Source organism: Labrus bergylta, chromosome 21, assembly GCF_963930695.1.
Source record: "Labrus bergylta chromosome 21, fLabBer1.1, whole genome shotgun sequence".
NCBI classification, from domain to species: Eukaryota; Metazoa; Chordata; class Actinopteri; order Labriformes; family Labridae; genus Labrus; species Labrus bergylta.
Genome location: NC_089215.1, coordinates 951,013 through 970,663, shown reverse-complemented (window position 1 = coordinate 970,663; position 19,651 = coordinate 951,013). Strand labels below are relative to the sequence as shown.

The following is a 19,651-nucleotide window of genomic DNA, read 5'->3' as shown; positions in this document are numbered from 1 at the left end:
CACCTTAAAGGTATGGAGATCCATTAGGAAGATAGAGGCTCAGGAAGACTGTCTTTCTACTCTTACCCCCATTTATCTAAACCCAGACTTTCCCCCTGGCATTGTAGATTCTGCTTTCTCTCTTTGGTCAGACAAGGGCATTTGCACCATAGCAGACTTAGTGGCTAATGGTATTATTAAATCTTTTAACCAGCTCAAGGATCAGTTTAACCTTCCCACTACACACTTTTTTCGGTATCTACAGGTTCGGAGCTTTGTCTCCTCAAAAATAAGGTTACACTCAAGGGGGTTCTCTCAATCTTCTGTAGAAAAAGTACTGCAGGATCCCAGCCCTCGAAAATTAATAACCAGGTTTTATAATGCTCTGTGTCCCCCAGTAGAGGGCGTGAGCCCTCTTAAATCACTTTGGGAGGCTGACTTTGGTACAATAATCTCAGATGATGAATGCGGACATGTCTGGTTGGGTTCATCTGGTTGTCTGTCCACTAACAAGGTTAAGGAAATGCAATTCAAAATTATTTACAGGATTCAAATTACGCCACTGTTACGGAATAGATTCAACCCTTCTCTTTCAAAGTATTGTAATAAATGTAAGGTCATTGAGGGGTCATACTTTCACTGTATCTTCGACTGTCCTTTCATCAAAATGTTTTGGGTAAATGTATGTAAAGAAATTTCTGTAATGTTTGAAAACCTAGATCTTAAGCCTGTATCTTGTATTCTCGGTTTGCATTCTGCTCTTAACCTTAATCCCAACATGTTGAAACTCCTTGATGTCCTTTTGTTTGGTGCTAGAAGATGCATCTTACTTCAGTGGATCTCTGACAAACCTCCTCAGCTCTCAATGTGGGTACAAAGTATAATAGAACTCTTACCCCTGGAGGCAACGACCTACTGGCTCAAGGACAAACCCTCTTCATTATATAAAATATGGGACCCCTTCTTAATCTATATTGGAGTACAGAAAGCACAGACTTGTGAAGAGGCCTTTATGGACTTATTTGGACAGCTATTCCTAAAGAGGCCCGTACTCAACCTGTTTTCAAGCGGAAAAGCTGTTACTCTTTACTGCCTGAAGTCTTGGTTATGTAGCCATTTTATTTGTAATTCTTTTTGTAATCTCTTGTTATTGTAATTACATTTACTCTTTATTTAAATGTTTTCTCCTCCTGTTTGTTTTAAGTATTTCTCTTGTCTGTTTTTCTCCCCTCTCACCACCCTTTTGTGCTATATGCTTGCTTAATTTTGCATTATGTGGGTTGGTTGTAGGTTTTGTTTTCTTTTTCTTGCCTGTATTGTTCAAAATACGGTAATTGATGTAAGTGTTTCTTGCTTGTTGTCTTTCAATTTAAAAATAATAAAGATATCTTTAAAAAAAAAAAAAAAAAAGTGGTCAGCCAGGAGTTGACTGTGACGCCACCGTCGCTGACTGAGGAGCTCTGACTCTGGGTATACCACCTGTGGCAGTGATGCGTCTGGCCGTCCCATCAGCAGGGGGTAACAGGATTGAGGTCTGCCACATCAGAGGAGGTGTAGCCTAATGGCTTGGAATTGAGGATGCCCTAGGGACCAAAACAATCAACACCTGTTGAATAAAAGGTAGGTCTAGGAAGGCGTAGTCTGGCTGGGGGAGATCTGCCATCCGAGGGATGTGGGATTTCCAACGCCACTTCTTGCATTCAATGCAATGATGCTGGTGATGTCGAACAGCCTCCCTTCCTCTAAGTACCCAATATTTCCTTCTTCGCTCGGCAAACACTCGCTCACTTCCTGGATGAGGAAGCTGGTCATCATAGTGCTGTATAAGGAGCTGTGTCACTTTGTGCTTGGGATCTAGAATGATTAGATGGATGGTTTCTGCATTGATAGCAGGGGTGTGGCGCAGCCGGCCCCCAACACGGATAAGCTGTGAGGCCTGGTCAAACTCTGGAGCTCAGGTGATAAGTCGGCTGCTGCCTGATAAGGGAGGACCTTTGAACTAACGGCTGTCTGCTGTTAGCTCCTTCAGGGGCTTGCCTCTGGTTATATCGTCTGCTGGGTTATTTGCAGAGTCTACACATCGTCATGAGTCCTTGGCAGTGAGTTCTTGCATCTCTGCAACTCGCGTTCCTACAAACACTTTGAACCTGCAAGTGTCAAGAGTGCAGCCATGCAAGAAGGGTCGTTGAATCGGACCACAGTGCGACCTGGTGGATAGGAACGGTGAGTTCTTCTTCCAACACTTTAGCCAGTTGTGCTGCACACAACTCGAGACAGGGGATAGACTGTTGTCTCTTCGGAGCTACACAAGATCTAGCTGTGAGAAAAAATGTCTCCACTTCACCATCAGCACTCTCTGTCCGGAGATATGCTACAGAGCCATAGGCTAGCTCTGAGGCATCGCAAAATATGTGAATTGCTCTCCGACTGCTTTCAGTGTCAATCCTCTTACTGCTGTAACACCTCAGTATAGTGATGTTCTGTAGAGCAGGGAGCTCACTCTCCCACTGCTGCCAGGCTTGAAGGAGATCTTCAGGGAGAGATGTGTCATCCCAGCTCCTATTTTTATCCCACAGTCGCTGCACCACAACCTTTGCTCTTGTGGTACATGGCACTGTAAACCCCCCGGGGTCGTACTGACTGGCAAGCACTTGGTATATGGTTCGGAGAGTGACTGCTGGGTGCTCAATGGGACGGTGCTTGTAAGAAAGTGTGTCTGAAGAGCAATGCCAGAGGAGTTGAGAGCTAGTTCAGAGGTGTTTGGTTGACCTTGAGTTATCCACAGCTCTGCACTCTCTGATCTGATCTCAGTTGGGAGATGAGATATAACAGAAGGCCTATTTGTAACTCAGGTTAATTAAACAGGTTACTTAAATATTAGCTCTCTATTTTTTTTCTTTTTTTAAAGCACAATGATTCTTTTACTTAAAAAAGGTATACATTTAGCAGCTATTTTTTTTTCTTTTGAGAGGGGAGTGACCTCAGTGAACCTCCATAACTTATGAATATTTGGTTTTCATTTTATTTTTTATTTTATTTATTTCCCTATTTTATTTTTCTAGAACATTCCATAATCTCACTTGAACTCCGGTAAAATCCTCAACCTATCAGAACTCCTCCCACCTATCATAAATATCCGGTTCACAAGGTCACTTCCCCTCACCTCATCGCATGCTGCAGAAGCAGAATTGTTTGGTTTGCCCAAGACGGGACGAGTTTATGATTTACACAGCGGTGAGTTATATGTTGTATATTGTATATTTTTTAATGTTAGATGATACATAAATGTGGTTGGTTGTTCGTTGATCATGGGTCCGTGATCGAGTTCGCAGGTAATGAGTCAGTTTTTCCATAGAGAAAATTTCTTCCATGATGGCCAACCACTGTGCTGGACTTGGAGGATCACTTTTCAACCAGTTCCTTGTGATGGCCTTTTTACAAGCAAGAATCAGGATTTTAAAAAGGTAGATATCCTTCTTATGGATCAAGTCATTAGGAATCAGGCCCAGATACACAATCCGGGGATCTCTGGGAATCTTATAACATAGAATATCTTCAAAAGACTGAATAACCCTACACCAGAATGTTTGCAATTTTACACATAACCAGAAAATATGTGAGTTATTGGAATTCATCTGCCCACACTGTCTCCAACATTGCTGTGAAGTACCGAGTTGCTTATTTTTTATTTGGGGTGTGACAAAAAAGCGTATAACATTTTTCCACCCAAATTCCCTCCACCTTGTAGAGCTTGTGGACGACTGTTGTGTTTCACAAATAAAATGCCAGTCATTCTTTGACAAGTTTGTATTTAGTTCTAGTTCCCATTTAGTCTTAACATACCATGTATTGTTTCCACTCTGTTTCTGCAAACTTCTATAAAGTTTAGAAACAATCTTTGATGGAGTGTTTTTGTAAGCACCAATCAGAGTTTGAACCACCTCGCTACCTTCAGCTGAGATTTCTTTGTTTATTTCTGTATCATAGAAATGTCTGAGCTGTAAATACCTAAATAGGTCCCCATTCTCTAGCTTAAATTCTTGTTTAAGTTTCTCAAAAGTTTTAAACCTTTTTCTCTCTATGAGTGTACATATAGCTGTTATTCCCTTTTCACTCCACTTAGCAAATGTATTATCCATCACTCCAGGTTTAAATCTAGGGCTCTGAGAAGGCCATATCAGAAGTTTACTATCCCCTTCCAATTTATACTTCTTAACAACTTCATACCATGTTTTCAGTGATCCCTCTAAAATAAAGTTCTCCACTTTTTTGTCTATACTTTCTTTTCCACCTAGTCTGGCCTGGGGTTGAAACTGCATCACGTTCAGCTCAATATGTTTCCATCTAGCTTGGTACTCTGAAGAGCACCAACACACAATGAATCTCATTTGGGCAGCATAAAAGTATTCCTTAAGATTCGGGAGAGCTAGACCTCCGTTCTCCTTGTCGATTTGAAGAGTCTTGAATTTTACCCTTGGTCTTTTACCTGCCCAGATTAGCCGAGATATTTGTTTATCCCAAGTTGTAAACTGAGATTCTGGGACTCTGACTGGTAGTGAGAGGAAGAGATACAGCAACCTCGGCAACACATTCATTTTCACTTCCTCAATTCTTGAACTAAAGTCCAATACCATGACCGTTGACCATTTTGTCATATCTTTCTGTATCTTATTGTTAATAATGCTGTAATTTGCTTCATATATATTATTCAGGTTTTGAGTGAGTAGCACACCCAAATACTTCATTGATTTTGCTTCCCATTTTAGATAATATTTCTGACTGATTAGCTGGTTTGGTTTGTAGTTCAGAGAGAGTACCTGTGTTTTTGTGATGTTTAGTTTATAACCAGATATCTTACCGTAGTCATCTAAAACTGTCATAAGTAGGGGGAGAGTTGTATTTGGATCCTGGAGGTAAGTTATAATGTCATCTGCAAATAATCCAATTCTATATTCCTCCCTTGCTATGTTGACACCTTTAAATTCTTTGTTTTGTCTGATGGCTTGAGCTAAAGGCTCAGTTTAAAACTGCTCGTCAGATGGCCGTTGATTTTGATTCTGGCGGTTGGGTCTTTATATAAAAAATGTATACACTTAATGAATTGGTTATTAAAGCCCAGTCTTTCTTGCACTCTGTACAAAAAAGGCCAACTAACCCTATCAAATGCTTTTTCTGCATCAAGACTTATCAGGGCTGCTGTCAATTTTTGTCTGTTTACTTGATCAATAATATGAAGGGTTCTCCTGATGTTATCCTGTGTTTGTCGTCCTTTTATAAATCCGGTCTGGTCCTCGTCTATTAAATCAGGCAAAAAGTGTTCCATTCTAGCTGAGATTATTGATGTAAACAATTTATAATCTACGTTCAGAATAGAGATTGGACGGTAGGATCCGCAACATTCTCTATTCTTACCTTCTTTAGGGATGACAGATATCACAGCTTCTTTCCATGAAGGTGGTGTCATTGCTTTATTGAGTGTCCAGTTGAAAGAGTCTAGCATTACAGACGCGAGATCTTCCTTAAATATCCTGTACCACTCATTCGGAAAGCCGTCACTCCCAGGGCATTTATTTGTTTTCAGTTTTCTGATCGCTATGTCCAATTCTTTTCTTGTTATGGGTGCAGTTCAATTATCATTTTGTGTTTTTCCTATTGAGGGTAGATCTAACGATAATAGGAACTGTTTTATTTGTTCTTCCTCTTCAACCTCAGACTGTGAGTACAGGGTTTTGTAATAGTCTTTAAAGATTTCTTGAACTTCTTGCGGTTCATAGGTTATTTTATTGGTTACCGGGTCTCTAATCTTGTGTATTGAGTGTTGCATTTGTTGTGACCTGAGTCGTCTCGGTAATATTTTTGTTGCTTTCCAACCTGATTCATAGAAGGTTTGTCTTGCAAATCTCAGTTTCTTTTCAAGCTCATCATTCAAGAAGTCCCCTATTTGTTTTTTAGTTTCCTTTATTTGGTTAGTCAGTCCTCTATCTCCATTTTCCTGTTGCTGTTTCTCTAGTCCTCTCAGTGTCTCTTGTAACTCATCGTATTTTGCCTTCTTCATTTTGGTTAAGTATGCAGTTCTTGAAATTAATTTCCCTCTCATTATCGCTTTAATGGTATCCCATAGTATAGTTGGATCCACTTGACCATTGTTGTTATCTTTTATACAGTCACTGATTTCTCTCTTAACCGCTTTTAAAACCGTATCATTGTTCAGAATTCCAACATTTAGTCTCCAGAGTGTATGTTTCGATCTGTTATTCATATTAATAGTAAGGTAGATTGCATTATGATCTGATATGTCTGCTGTTCCTATTGAGCATTCCTTTACCCTGTATCTATCTATGTTGTTCATTAAGAAGTAGTCTATTCTGGAGTACACGTGGTGAGTAGCTGAGTAATGAGTAAAGTCTTTTTCTTGTGCATGAAGGCTCCTCCAGACATCGTACGTCCCTGCTAACATATTAAGGTCTTTTGACTTAAGGGATGTCTGTCTAGTTTTGCTTGTTGTATCCATAGAGTAATTAAGAACTGTATTCCAGTCTCCAGACTAAAATGCCTTCACTTTCTGAGATTACTGTGTCAAACATGTTTTTAAGGAATTTCCTGTCGCTCTCAGGTGGAACGTATACATTAACAAGTGTGACCAGAGTGTTGTCTATTCTTCCTTTTATAATGATATATCTGCCTTCTTTGTCTCCCTTTTCTTTGATGAGGTCAAAGTTAAGAGAGTTTGAGATGAGTGTAACCACTCCTCTTTTACCACTATTTTTGCAAGAACTAAAGAAAGTGTTAGAGTACCCAAACTTTTTTAATTTATCATTCTCCTGTTTTGAAATGTGGGTCTCTTGTAAAAATATGACTTGCATCTTATCCTTTTTCATTTTTGCTAACACCCTACTCCTCTTAACCGGGTTTCTGAGGCCATTCACATTTAAAGAGACACATTTCAGGTTATGAGATCCTACTGTGCACATGCCAAGTCTTAACTGGTTTGGTAGCCCCTCGTAACAGAAAAAGAACAAAGTTATGAACTATTGAACACATACAACAAGAACAGACCTCCAAAAGAGGGGGAGACTCATGCTCCTCCTCACCTGTGACCCCGTTGGCAGGTCGGGGGAAAAACCTCTCACTAAGAGAGGGCCCAGTCTTAAAGGTGGCCAGAAGAGAGTCAAATGAAATTAACTCAACCATCCTTACAGTCCAACACATCCTGAACAAAACAAAATCGCCTCTCCCAGGCATTTAGTAAACAAAGAATGGCCAACTCAGGGTTTTTTTGTTTTTGTTTGTTTTTTTACTCTACCGGATCGGATCATGATGATAAAGTCCTCGCTCATACTTGCTCAGCGGATCCCCTCTGAAACTCCTGTAGTCGTTCCCTCGCTCTCTGGGCAGCAGCCGACTCTCTCTCCCGGTGGCCCGCTGCTCGCTGCCACCCCAACAGCTCACGGAGCCGCTCCCCTCCGCGCCCTCCGCGCCCTCCGCCTCCCTCCGCGCTCATCGGCTCCTCCACGGGAAATCCTCGCTTCTTTAAATCCCGCAGCACCTCCTTGCCTACGTTCGGGGTCCAGTGTTCCAGTGAATCCGCATGCTCGTGTACGGTGTTTGAAAGCGGATCCTTTTTTCCTTCAGGACTTTCTTTATTCCAATATACTCTTTGCGCTTTTTTACGATCTTGATCATGATCAAAATATAGAGTTCTGCTACCCAGCTGGATTTTCCCTTTTTTCCAAGCTTCACTTAGAACCGTCTCCTTAGTCGTATACTCCTGAAAGTTGATTATTATGGGGTCTCGGTGGAGCTTCAGGTCGGGGTTTAAAGGCAGGAGAACGGTGAGCCTGTTGTATTTTTTCTGAAAAGACTGAACCCTCTGCCTTTATTTTACAGCAGATCTCCACCTACACAAACTAAACTCTGCTTTCATTCACTGGAACTCTGCACAGGGGTTAACATAAGATAAAGAAAGAAAAAATACACTAGAAATAGATGCCTACTATTATCTATTAATATTATATTTTTCTTCTGTTTTTTGAGCTGTTGTAACAACAAAATTTCCCCCAATGAGGGATCAATACAATTTTTATCCAGGAAATGTGATACAACAGCTCACAACAGAGGGCAAAGGTACTCAGCAATAAAAGACAAACATATTTACAGTAATCAACTACTAGAGGAGAGACAGTAAAGAAGGGAATTATAGATAAATACAGGATGTACACCTTCACTTGTGGAGAGATGAAGTCGGCTTTCGACCACTGTGACACTCAGTGGGTGGAGTCTGTTGTTTCTCAGTTGCTCCTGCAGCCACACGTCGATGTGTCATTGGACAAGACAATTCCGTTTTATTTCCCAGGCTGTAAACATGTTTATTTATGCTGTAATATGTGTCATGTGTATGTGACTTCCTGCAGTCAGCCTCTAGTGGACATTCAAGGAACTGCAGGATTTTGCACTTCCGCATTAGCTTCATTTTTTAAAGACCGGAGATTTCTGCTTGGTTCAGATTCAGGTTCATGTGTTCTATCTTTTCTTTTTTTGTAATCTTGTGTTTCTTGTGTGTATTTTTGTAGTTTGGGCCTCTAGTGGTTCACTTTGTTTCCCTCACCAGTATGTCCTGTTCCTCACACTTACACGTCTGTTTAATCAAAGACGATTTGGTGTCAGAGTACCATCACACCGGTGTCACTTTGTTAACTAGTTTTCCTGGTGGTGACTCCCCTCTTTTCACCTTGGACAGTTTGGACATTTATTTCATGGTCCTTCAGAAAGTAAGCGTTTGTTTATCGCCTGTTTTTTGTTTTCGTAAATTAATTTTGTTGGTCTGCACTTTGGTCCTCCTCTTAGTTTAAATAAATAAATCTGACGACATAAAAATGTGCACATCAATTCCCTAAAAAACAATTAAAAGTCTTAAGTTGCAACATCTAATATTTATGTGGTACATTTGGTGGTCTTGCTCTGGACTCCGGTCAGGGATCTCTCCCGCCCCTTCCACATAATTCTGGGAAAGCATTACGTAGGAACAGCACACATTCCTGCCCTTCCCCAATGCTTACAAGGAGACGAAGTGCCAAAACACCAAAAAGAGGAGGCTTTAATGACAACAGCATGACATTGATTAAGTCAGACACAGCGGAGGAGGATCGGAGGGGGGGAGGAGGGTTGAAAATGCTGCTTGCAGAGGGACCAATTTGCATTTGAGGGACAGCGTATCAAAATGTAAAGCATGCTCTAAAAAGTAGAGAGGATGCCTACCTCAGGGGATCATGGTCTACTATTCCAAAGGTGAAGGTCTCTACATCCTTGTCCTCCTGCTTTGTGTTCTGAAGCATGAGGAAACGGCTTCATTAAAAAAAGGATCATATGAAACTATGTTGATGGTGAAATATAAAGTTTCCTCTTCGACCCCGCCTCTCCTTGAATATTTGCTCACTTGCCAACTCTCTCTTTCTATCTGCAGAGAAGCAGCCACACCCAAACGATCCCTCTGCCTTCTCTTGAGTGTTAAACCAGAGAGAGAGACCTGAGCAGGACTTACATCCTCGCAGACCTCGATCCCTCTGCCTCCTCATAAGCCTTCAGACAAGACCAGCACACGCACCGCCTGCCAACAGGGGCGTCAAACACTCTTTGACAAAGGCATGGGGACGTGGAGGAAGCTGCTGATTGGCCTGTTCACCGCCAGCTCCTTGATGCTTCTCTACCTGTGTGTACACCTGGAGAAGCTTACATCCTGGTCCATACACTCCCGGGAACACCTTCAAGTCTTCACTCTGGGAGAAAAAAGATATGCGAGCAAACATGATCAAAACACAGAGAGTCCAGAGAGCGAGCCGTCTGCCCCCGTCCATGGAGCCTCTGACGGACGTCCAAGTCTTCATCCAGGGAGGTGAGTGAACGACCCAAGTGGACCCGGTCTGAGCAGAATGTAGGGGTAGTTTAATTCTTTACATCTGAACATCACAAACCAAGACTCCACCCAGTGTTCAGCGGGGGAATTACGCTCCGTTTACAAAATGATTGTTTTCCAAGATCTCAGGCAGAACTCTCAGGGATCATCTTAAAATCTTGTTCCGTCTTCCACAGCAACTCACAAGTCACTGCGGAGCCTTTTGGCAGAGAGAGTGAGCGCAATGATAAACACGCACGGACCACCCAGACTCCGACTCTGAAGTGTCAGACAACACCAACCACTGAACACAAAGCAGCAGAGAACAACAGAGTCCTGAATGTCTCAAAGGCCAGTTCCGGGCCGGTTGAAGGCTCAGACAAAACAACCAGAACTATGTTCAGCACCAAAGCTCCCATAGTGAAGCCTCAGAGACCCGCAAAGGTAACCAGGTCAAAAAAAGAGCCAGCCTTCATTGGAGACAGTTACCTGAGTGAAGACAACCAGCTACAGACAGTGAGTGTAGAAAAATGCTGAAATCTCCTCCTGTGAGAGTCTGCAGGTAGAAAATTGAAAATGTGGAACCGGCCAGGTGGAGCTAAGGATGCAGCTTTATGGTTTCATTACAACCCTGCTGTGTTATCTGCTCCCTCCAGCTCTGCTCAGACGGTCTCCAAAGTCGGGTCAAGAAATCTGAATTTGGGGAGCGGTATCTGAACAACATCCCGATCCTGATGCTGGCTAAACATGCGACTCCTGAGCAGTATCAACGGCTAAAGAAGTACACACCAGTCCACGGCTGGAGCGGGATCAATTACACAAGTAAGTTTAAAGGCTTTGTATGTGATTTTATGATCCAGCAGATGTCGCCCTTGAGCACCAGCAAGAAACCAAAACAACTCGCACTGCATTGTTGTGTTAGCATGCTAATGCTAGCGATCTTTATTATGCTGGTATCTTCACACTGCATGTAAATTTACCTGAAATGAGCGTGATCTAGAAACACAGTTAAGCAGTGAGTACAGTATGTTATTCTTCTTTTCTCTAGTCCCTCAATTAAACAACTTTTATACACGAGGGGAGGAGTCAGCCGGCCGTCCCGGCGATGTAAACAAAGTGAAGATAGGACTCTGAAAACGTCACAGACAGTGGGACTCGGGTGTTACACCCATTGTAGACAGTCATGACTCACAGAGTTATTTTCAGAGGATATATTTGATTTCTACATTTAAGTCTGAAAAATCGCATATAAAGCCTTTCGCTCCAATATTACATTTATTACTTCACTATGAGCATGCCCCTTCACATTGAGCAGGTTTTTTTCGTCAAAAATAACCAAATCTGTGGGCGGATGCACAAACATGGCCCACAAAAAATGTGTAAAAAAAACGTTCAGGACTGTGTTCAAATACTCTAACCGACATTCTATCTGTGTTTTTTTCTGTTTCTACAGTGCTGGTGGAAACTCTTTCCCTCCTCAACTCTTCCGCTAACTTGCAGATGTTTGACGACTGGAAGGACCACAGTAAGAACTCCGAGTGTGTCCGCTGTGCTGTGGTGGGGAACGGGGGGATCCTGAATAACTCAAAGAAAGGGGAGGAGATCGACAGTCACCACTATGTCTTCAGGTACAAACCGACTCTGGACTAGCTTAGCTCTGCATTTGTTCATGCAGGACTAGGAAGTCCTGCGCCCCAGCTGCCCACACCCACACCAATTGCAGGTCAAGGCGGTCGATTTAAACACATCTTCCGTCTCACTGATCTCTGCTACACTAATACTGCTCACACCGCTGCTGCTGCTAGCAAAGCTTTGCCTCCACCACCCCGGTCACCTCCCTTCTGCCTCAAAACTTTGCGTCACCCTTGGGTTGGGGTTTAGCTCTGCGCTCTCTGGAAAGCTGTGGCATGCTGCCCAGAGTGGAGCCTTCAACGCCAAGCATTAGCCCGTCTGTAAATTCTCTTGGTGTTTCTTTAAAGGTCACATCTGGTCTTCAACCAGTGTAAATAAGTCTCAGAGCTCCTCAAAACATGTGTGTGAAGTTTCTTGTTCTAAATCCACTCTGATCCTGTATTTGATCATGTCTATAAACCCCTCTATTTCAGCCCTGCTCAGAACAGGCTGTTTCTGTGTCTGTACCTTTAAATATGTAAATGAGCTGTGTCTGACCACGTGACCAGAGTTTTTATTTTCTTACAAGATGACCTTTATGCCGTGAAAGATTTTCAATTGTTTTAGGGCTTTGAGATCATTTATGTTGTCATCCATGTTTTTGGATTCTTGTTTTTTTAGGACAAACGGGGCAATCATTAAGGGCTTTGAGCAGGACGTGGGGTCTCGGACCACCCACTACACATTCACCACCACCACACTGAGTAACTCGTATAAAAGGTACAAAGGTCTTGGCTTTAAAGGACCCCCTTTGTCTAAGGTGAGTTACATTTCTTCCTGCATAAAATGCTCGAGTAATGACCTCGAATCATCTACATGACGCCCCTCTGCTCCCCGCAGGAAACACGATATGTGATGCTGCCATCTCATGAACGTGATTACCTGATGGTGAAGGCCGCGGTGACACACACCCGAGTGGAGAGAGGGAGAGACCGGGGAAAAGAGTAACACAATGTTCTTTTATATTTCTTCTTCTCTACATCTTCCTCATGTTCAAACTGAATTTTCACACGCTCTGGACAGACTCCCAGGAAGTAGGGCTGTGTTAGAAACTGTTAGAAACAGAAGCTGTGTTAGAAACTGATTACTGCATACTTCTTTAGAACCCGATATGTAGTCTGACTCTCAGTCCTGACTAAGCTGGTTTACGGTCTTGGCATGAGGAAGTAAACAACCACCCAGCTGATGATTCAATCAATCAATCAATTTCAGGCAAGCCGTCCATCAACAATCTGGGGGGGAGGGGGTTGTTCTGGCAGGCCGTCAACCAACGATCTCGAGGAGCCTAAGAGAGCTCAAGAGCTCCCAGGAAAGTAGGTGGTTAGTGACTGAGATTTACAGATACATACATGCAGTAATATGATGTACTGTATATGCACAGAGAGAGAGAGAGAGAGAGAGAGAGAGAGAGAGAGAGAGAGAGAGAGAGAGAGAGAGAGGAGCTCAAGGTGCCAGTTCCCCCGGTAGTCTAAGCCTATAGCAGCATAACTAGGAGCTGGTCTACACCTGACTTGAACTTCCTAGTTCAAGTCAGTACACGAGCTGCAGCGTTCTGGACTAGTTGAAGAGTCTTTAGAGACTTACCAGAGCACCCTGACAAAAGAGAATTACAATAATCCAACCTGGAGGTAACAAATGCATGAACTAGTTTTTCTGCATCATATTGCGACAGGATATTCCTGATCTTGGATATATTATGAAGGTGAAAATAGACTGTTCTTGAAATTTGCCTGATGTGAGAGCTAAAAGACATATCTTGATCAAATAGAACTCCTAGATTCCTAACAGTGGTGCTAGATGCCAGGCTGATGTCACTAAGGACAGTCAAATCACTAGAAAAAGTCTCTCTGAGGTTCTTAGGGCCGAGCACAATAACTTCAGTCTTGTCTGAGTTAAGAAACAAAAGATTTCTGGTCATTCAGGTTCTAACGTCCTTAAGGCACGTTTCTAGCTGACATAACTGACTGGTGCCATCAGGCTTCATTGATACATAAAGCTGAGTATCATCTGCATAACAATGAAACTGTATGGAGTGTTTCCTCATAATATTTCCCAGAGGAAGCATATATAATGTAAAGAGAATTGGTCCAAGCACTGAACCTTGTGGCACTCCATGGCAAACTTTAGTGTGCATAGAGGACTCATCATTAACATGTACAAACTGAGATCGGTCTGATAAGTAGGATTCAAACCAACTTAAAGCAGTCCCTGTAATTCCAAGCAAATGCTTCAGTCTGTACAACAGGATCCGATGGTCAGTGGTGTCAAAAGCAGCACTAAGATCTAACAAGATGAGCACAGACAGAAGTCCCCTGTCTGAAGCTAGAAGTAGATCGTTTGTAACTTTAACTAGTGCAGTCTCAGTGCTATGGTGGACTCTAAATCCTGACTGAGTCTAAAAGACAGGTTGATGGTTTCGACGCAGAAATAATTGAATATAGCTCTGAAAGGTCGATTGGAGAAAAACAGTCTAGACTAATATCTGGTCCTGGAACTGTCTCTGCCGTATCAGACGTATCTGCACCAGGTAAGGGCAGGAGGTTACCAATTTTGTCTCTGATGTCCAGAATTTTGTTGTTGAAAAAGCTAAGGAAATCATTACTGCTGGGGGCTAACGGATTAAACACAGCTGCAGTGTAGAGTCCACTTACAGTCTGAATAAAACTGATTTATTTAGGGTGCACTCACACTAGGCAAACTTGTCCTGTACCATGCTTAAGCAGGATTGGGTTTATATTGTGTAAAAGAGTCATGTGAGAGTCTAACCTCAGCATGCACCACAAACATTTACATTCACACCCAAAACTTTGTTGCAGCACGTTACAACGACTTCTTATCCAACAATTCTTTCTCTCAACTCGACAGTTTTGTGTTTTCTTTTTTTTTTTTTTACACTACTTGATATTTTTCTTCACAGTCCAACCAAAATGTTTGGAAAGGACGTGTCAGCTAAGAAGTTGAAGATGCTTCATCCTGATTTCATGCGTTACCTCCGGAACAGGTGAGGGAATGATCTGCAGAGCGGGGGAGGGGGAGGGGGCATGCAGTTTATTTCTGATATGTTGTGTGATTTGTCATTTCAGATTCCTCCATTCTAAATATCTGACCGCTAGAAATGCGAGAAATTACCGTCCGTCGACTGGAGCTGTGATGCTGCTGGCTGCACTGCACACCTGTGACGAGGTGGAGTTCTATATTTCTTCTAATTTCTGTCAGCTGGTTACTTATTTACCTTCTTACTGTGTACGTCTCGTGCATTCAAGGAAAGCCTAAGACAGAAAGAGTAGAAGCGTAAACCTGAACAGAGCGTCGATGACATCATCATGACATTGATGAAGTCAGTTACATAGTGCTAAAAACAGGCGAACGGGGCGCTCTGTGGACATGAGAGACGCTATTCTCCCTGTTGGAAGTCATTGTTCTAATTGATCAACTTTTATTTATGTATGTATGTATGTATGTATGTATGTATGTATGTATGTATGTATGTATGTATGTATTTATTTATTTATTTATTTATTTATTTATTTATTTATGTATTTATTTATTTATTTATGTATTTATTCATTCATTTATTAATTTATTATTTATAAATGTATTAAGTTATGTATTTATTAATTAATTAATTAATTATTTAATTTTTCCCATCTCTGTCTTTGGTGTCTCCTGTGTGACTGAAGGTGAGTGCGTACGGCTTTATGACTCCAGGCTACGAGAAGTTCTCCAGGTACTACTACGACAAAGGCCTCCGCCCGGTAGGCTTCACCACCAACCACGACCTGAAGATGGAGCTGGTCCTCTGGCAGCAGCTGCATCAGGCGGGGCTCATGAGACTCTACATGCGCGAGTGAGACGCACGCCGACCGGAGATGACGTCTGTAGAGAGTAGAAAAAAAGTTTACATTTTACAAAGACCAGGTCACACAATGCACCTGTGGTTTTTACTGGTGATGGTAAGGATATTAAAGTTGTAAACTCTGAGTGACGAGTCCCTTTACTGTCACACCACGTGTTGTTCCTAAGAAAAAAACTGAGAGTGTTTTTACTTTAGAAACAAGTCGTTCTTTTCCTTAAATTTTAAGTTTTCCCTGTCTTAGACTCTGGTGATCTTTTCTTTGTACATGCACGCCTCTGCTCAGTGTCTCCATATGGTTGATGCATCCTACCAAGCGTCCTCGAGGTTTCAAAACAAACCGTAAAGCGCTGACTCAGCATTGTGAGTTGTACTCTCAGGTTGGATGGCATTTCATCATGAAGGAAAGTACTGGACAGTAATCCTGCGTTCTCAGAAACTCTTTATGCTTTCTGTCCCAAACGCTCGGACAGAAACTGGGAAAAGGGGCTTTTGGGTATTCTGCACCCTCATCAAGGAGTCTGTTGCAGAACGACTTGAAGCTCGAGGAGCTGAAATGATGGAAGCAGATTCTACAGGGTGTCGATGCTTTTTACTTTTAGCTTGAACTACTGACTCAAAGATGTGACTCCAAGGTGGTTCTCTTTGATGCAATCTAGTGTTTTGTAAATTGTGTTTTGTAAATGGACTTGTTTAGTTATGTTCTAGTCTTCTGACTTCTCAAAGCGCTTTTACACCGGAGGTCACACCTACACATTCACACACTGATGGTGAAGCAGTGGGAGCAACTTGGGGTTAAGTGTCTTACACAAGGTCACATCGGACATGTGGCTGCAGGAGCTGGGGATCGAACCCTCAACGAGAAACAAAACCAAAAACAAGCTACAAATCAGGGATGTGTGTGTATGTTACTAAAAGGTTGTTTTTTTTTGTTTGTTTAATATCGAATCAGATGAAGGGATCCGGTCATCTGAAGTTGTTTTATTTCAAAGTGCAAGAGGGGAAACGGGAGACCTTTAAAGTGCAATTTCTGAATCTGATTTTCACCTTTTTGAATAAAAATCTGTGGTATGTATCTCAGTGTGTGTGTGAGTGATTCTGTGTTGGTTTGACTCTACAGAGGAACAGGAAGTGCGCCTCAGCTCCAGCTCTCAGCCTGTCGTTAGGTTGACTCAAAGTTAGACTGAGACAGCATTTCCAGCATGGAGGCAGCCATCAATGGGACTCCAGCGCCCCCTGCAGGAACAGACGGGGGACGACACTCAGGCTTCATCTGTTAATATTTACAGTCTCTGGTAACTCCTCTGAAAAGTATCTTTCACCTCCTCGACGTCAGGTAGATCAAATTTAAAGTTTTCTCAAAGCGCCATCCCGATTTAACGACCTCTTCATCGTCCGTGTTTTTACTTTTCAAAATAATCTCGCTGGAACATTTCTTGAAAAACATTCACCCGCTGCATCAGGTTTGTGATCTTATTTCTGCCACCAATAAAACTGAAGCTCTTCTTCTTCTTCTTCTTCTTCTCTGGTTACTGGGAGGTCAGACGGGGTCAGCAGCCGACTCCTGCAAGTTCAACCTGCAAGGTCAACGGTCGACAGAGACACGTGTATATGTGTGTGTGTGTGAGTGTGTGTGTGTCTATATTAGGAGGCAGATGAAGCTCCTGATGTCCAAACAGGAAGCTCATCTTTAATCTTCTTCTGCTGCTGCCAGTGGTGTGAGCGCTGACATGGAGCTGCAGAGGTGAGCTTGTTGATTACTGATTATTGGTTATTGGTTATTCCTGCTGGATTCTCTTCTGGGTTTGTTTGTGTCTCTGTGAGAATAATTATCTGTAATAATATCAGCCTGAACACGCCTCATGTTGAGTCATTATGAACCGATTAACGAGCTGACAGCGTGAACGCAGGGCAACACTCGGAGACGGGACGACTGTGTCTGCTGATTTCTGATGTGAAAGAATTTAAATATATATTATTACCAAAAATAACTTGATGAATTTCTTCTTTTAAACCTTTAAAGTTTGTTTCACCTGAACATTTTTTAAATTCAATTTCGAGCTGAAACTGGAGACATTTTTGTGTCATGAAACCAAAACTTTTTTATTTTTTTGCCCTTTGAGATTTAAAATATAAATCTCCCACACATGTCTCTTAGAAAAAAACGTCCTTTAATCGAATTAAACGATCTTTGTCTCAGTGTGTCGCTCCACCCTGAAGAAGACTCAAGCCGAGATGTGTTGGTGAATTTTAAATATTTCTAGCCGGACGAATGAATGGCCTTTTTATATTTTTTTGAACCCTCCTGAGTGTCTGGACCCGGATCATTCCATGTTTTGTGGTCTTCAGTTTTTTTTCTCCATGTTTTACCAAACCTGGCTCCTGTGTGTCAGTATGCTCTGAATGGAGCAGAAAGGAAGTTGCTGCGACAGGTTGACCTTCCTGAGTTTTTTCAGGATGTTGAGCCGCTGGTTTTGATGGTCCATGTGTGATTGTCAGATATTTGCACAGAAACCTCAAACTGGAAACTCTCTCCACTGTGTCTCTGTTTAGGGGTGGGTGGTCATCCTGCACCTTGTTTTTGGTGTCATGTGGCAGCTTGTCTTGTTGACACCAGTCTGTCAGCCTCCTCTCTGTAAGCACCCTGAGCGATCAGCCCCCCCCCCCCCCCCCCCCCCCGATGTGTTTGTGTAACGGATTGACTCACAGTCCATAGAGTACAGAGAGTACAGGAAGGAGATTCAGCACACAGCGATGTCTGTCAGACTGAGCAATCATTTATCCCCCGAGCCGTGAGGACCCTGAACCCCCCTCACAGTAATCTCATGCTATTTTGTCCCTTCAGGCTCTCCGTAGATAGTGGTCCTCAGTGTCTCCCTGTAGTCTCACTGATGTAAAAGAAGAACACTGCTGCATCATTGAATGTCTCATTTCACTTTAACAAACTCTCAGACAGCTCAGCTGACCAGTCCAAAGAAATATCCACCTTATGACATCACACATTGACCTTATGACATCACACATTGACCTTTGTTATCGTTCCTGTTTGACCTCAGTTTGGGATCCCTAACCACTTCCTGTTTCTGTGCTGAACTTCATGTCCTAACCTTCACTCTACCAGAAAGGCCTTACTTTATTTCAAAATAAAAGCACACAGCAAGTGCAGTACTCTCAGCTTAGGGCAGTACAAATATTCAAAATAAAAGCCTAGCAATTTCTATTTTTAAATGTGAAATAATGGAATTATAGGAGTTCAGGTCCAAATTCAAATAGAATATATTTTAAATGTATTTTATCTTACTCGATCTAAAGCTATGACTCTGAACGGATCACTGAGCGGTGAAACTCCGACTTTTTTGATGTCACATTCAGACTCTCGCAGCCTCTTCAGGATTTCATACAGAAACACTAAATGTTTTTTTTTTTTTTTTGCATCTTCAGGTCGCTCAGCTGTGACGACGACGAGATGGTGAGAAAAATAAGGTTTTTTTATTTTATTTTTCTTAATTTGAAAATGTTAAAAATTCTGCCTTTTTCTGTTTAAGGTTTTATTTTGAAACATTTTAAATTCAACAGAAAATAAAGACTGATGAAGTATTTACATACACCTTTAACTGTGTGTGTGTAGATGTCTAGGTTTGTGTGCATGTGTGCTGTGACTGATGGATTGTGTGTGTGTGTGTGTGTGTGTGTGTGTGTGTGTGTGCACATCACACCTTTTACTTTGGTGCGCCGGTTGCCATAGCGACACATAGCATTGATATAAAGACAGATATTCTCGTGACAGCGTTGTATAACGGACTCTGCCGCTTCTTCTGCATCAGATCACATAACCCTCTGAGCGCTGACCCCTCCCATTATAGGGATTGACCAATAAAATGTCACCAGAGAAGGTCATGTACGAATCCCTCTCTCCCTCTCACTCTCACACACACACCAACACACACACCAACACAAACTCGTAACCGAGGCGTCTGTTCCTCTTTAAGCTGCTAGTAATGTTTTACAAGGCAGAGGTCAAAGGTCACTCAGCAGAGTGTCAGCTGGAGGACTTTAAATAAAGTTTTATGATTAAAAGTCCCAGAAACAACAACTTCATTAACAATCTGAGATCTCTGTAACTCTTAAATGTGATAAGAACCCGACCCGGCTCGCACGTTGAACGATCATGAGGTTCAATAATCTAAAATGTTTTAATGTTTAAAGATCTTTTTTCATCATGTTCATAAATAAATGTGTTTTTTCTTTAACTGTTTGAT

At 42.1% G+C, this 19,651-nt stretch overlaps 2 protein-coding genes across 3 annotated transcripts in view; both read left to right on the top strand.

Moving 5' to 3' along the window:
* Positions 1-1,957: 1,957 nt before the first annotated feature.
* On the top strand, positions 1,958-16,467 carry LOC110003763 (alpha-N-acetylgalactosaminide alpha-2,6-sialyltransferase 2). Its single transcript, XM_020659320.3, has 10 exons — positions 1,958-2,202; positions 9,440-9,868; positions 10,066-10,384; positions 10,525-10,690; positions 11,322-11,496; positions 12,161-12,299; positions 12,380-12,483; positions 14,457-14,540; positions 14,623-14,722; positions 15,220-16,467. Exons 2-10 carry the CDS (start codon positions 9,621-9,623, stop codon positions 15,388-15,390), a joined length of 1,506 nt encoding a protein of 501 aa, XP_020514976.2. The 5' UTR covers positions 1,958-2,202; positions 9,440-9,620; the 3' UTR covers positions 15,391-16,467.
* A 138-nt stretch (positions 16,468-16,605) lies between these two features.
* The window catches only part of LOC110003761 (ankyrin repeat domain-containing protein 1), a 7,681-nt gene continuing 4,635 nt past the window's right edge, over positions 16,606-19,651 (top strand). For both annotated transcript variants that reach the window (XR_010664892.1, XM_065949299.1), the window contains exons 1-2: positions 16,606-17,136; positions 18,834-18,861. Coding sequence is in view for 1 of the 2 variants with exons in the window: in XM_065949299.1 (XP_065805371.1) it covers positions 17,123-17,136; positions 18,834-18,861 (42 nt within the window). In the remaining variant the exon portion in view is untranslated. The remainder of the gene's footprint in view (positions 17,137-18,833; positions 18,862-19,651) is intronic.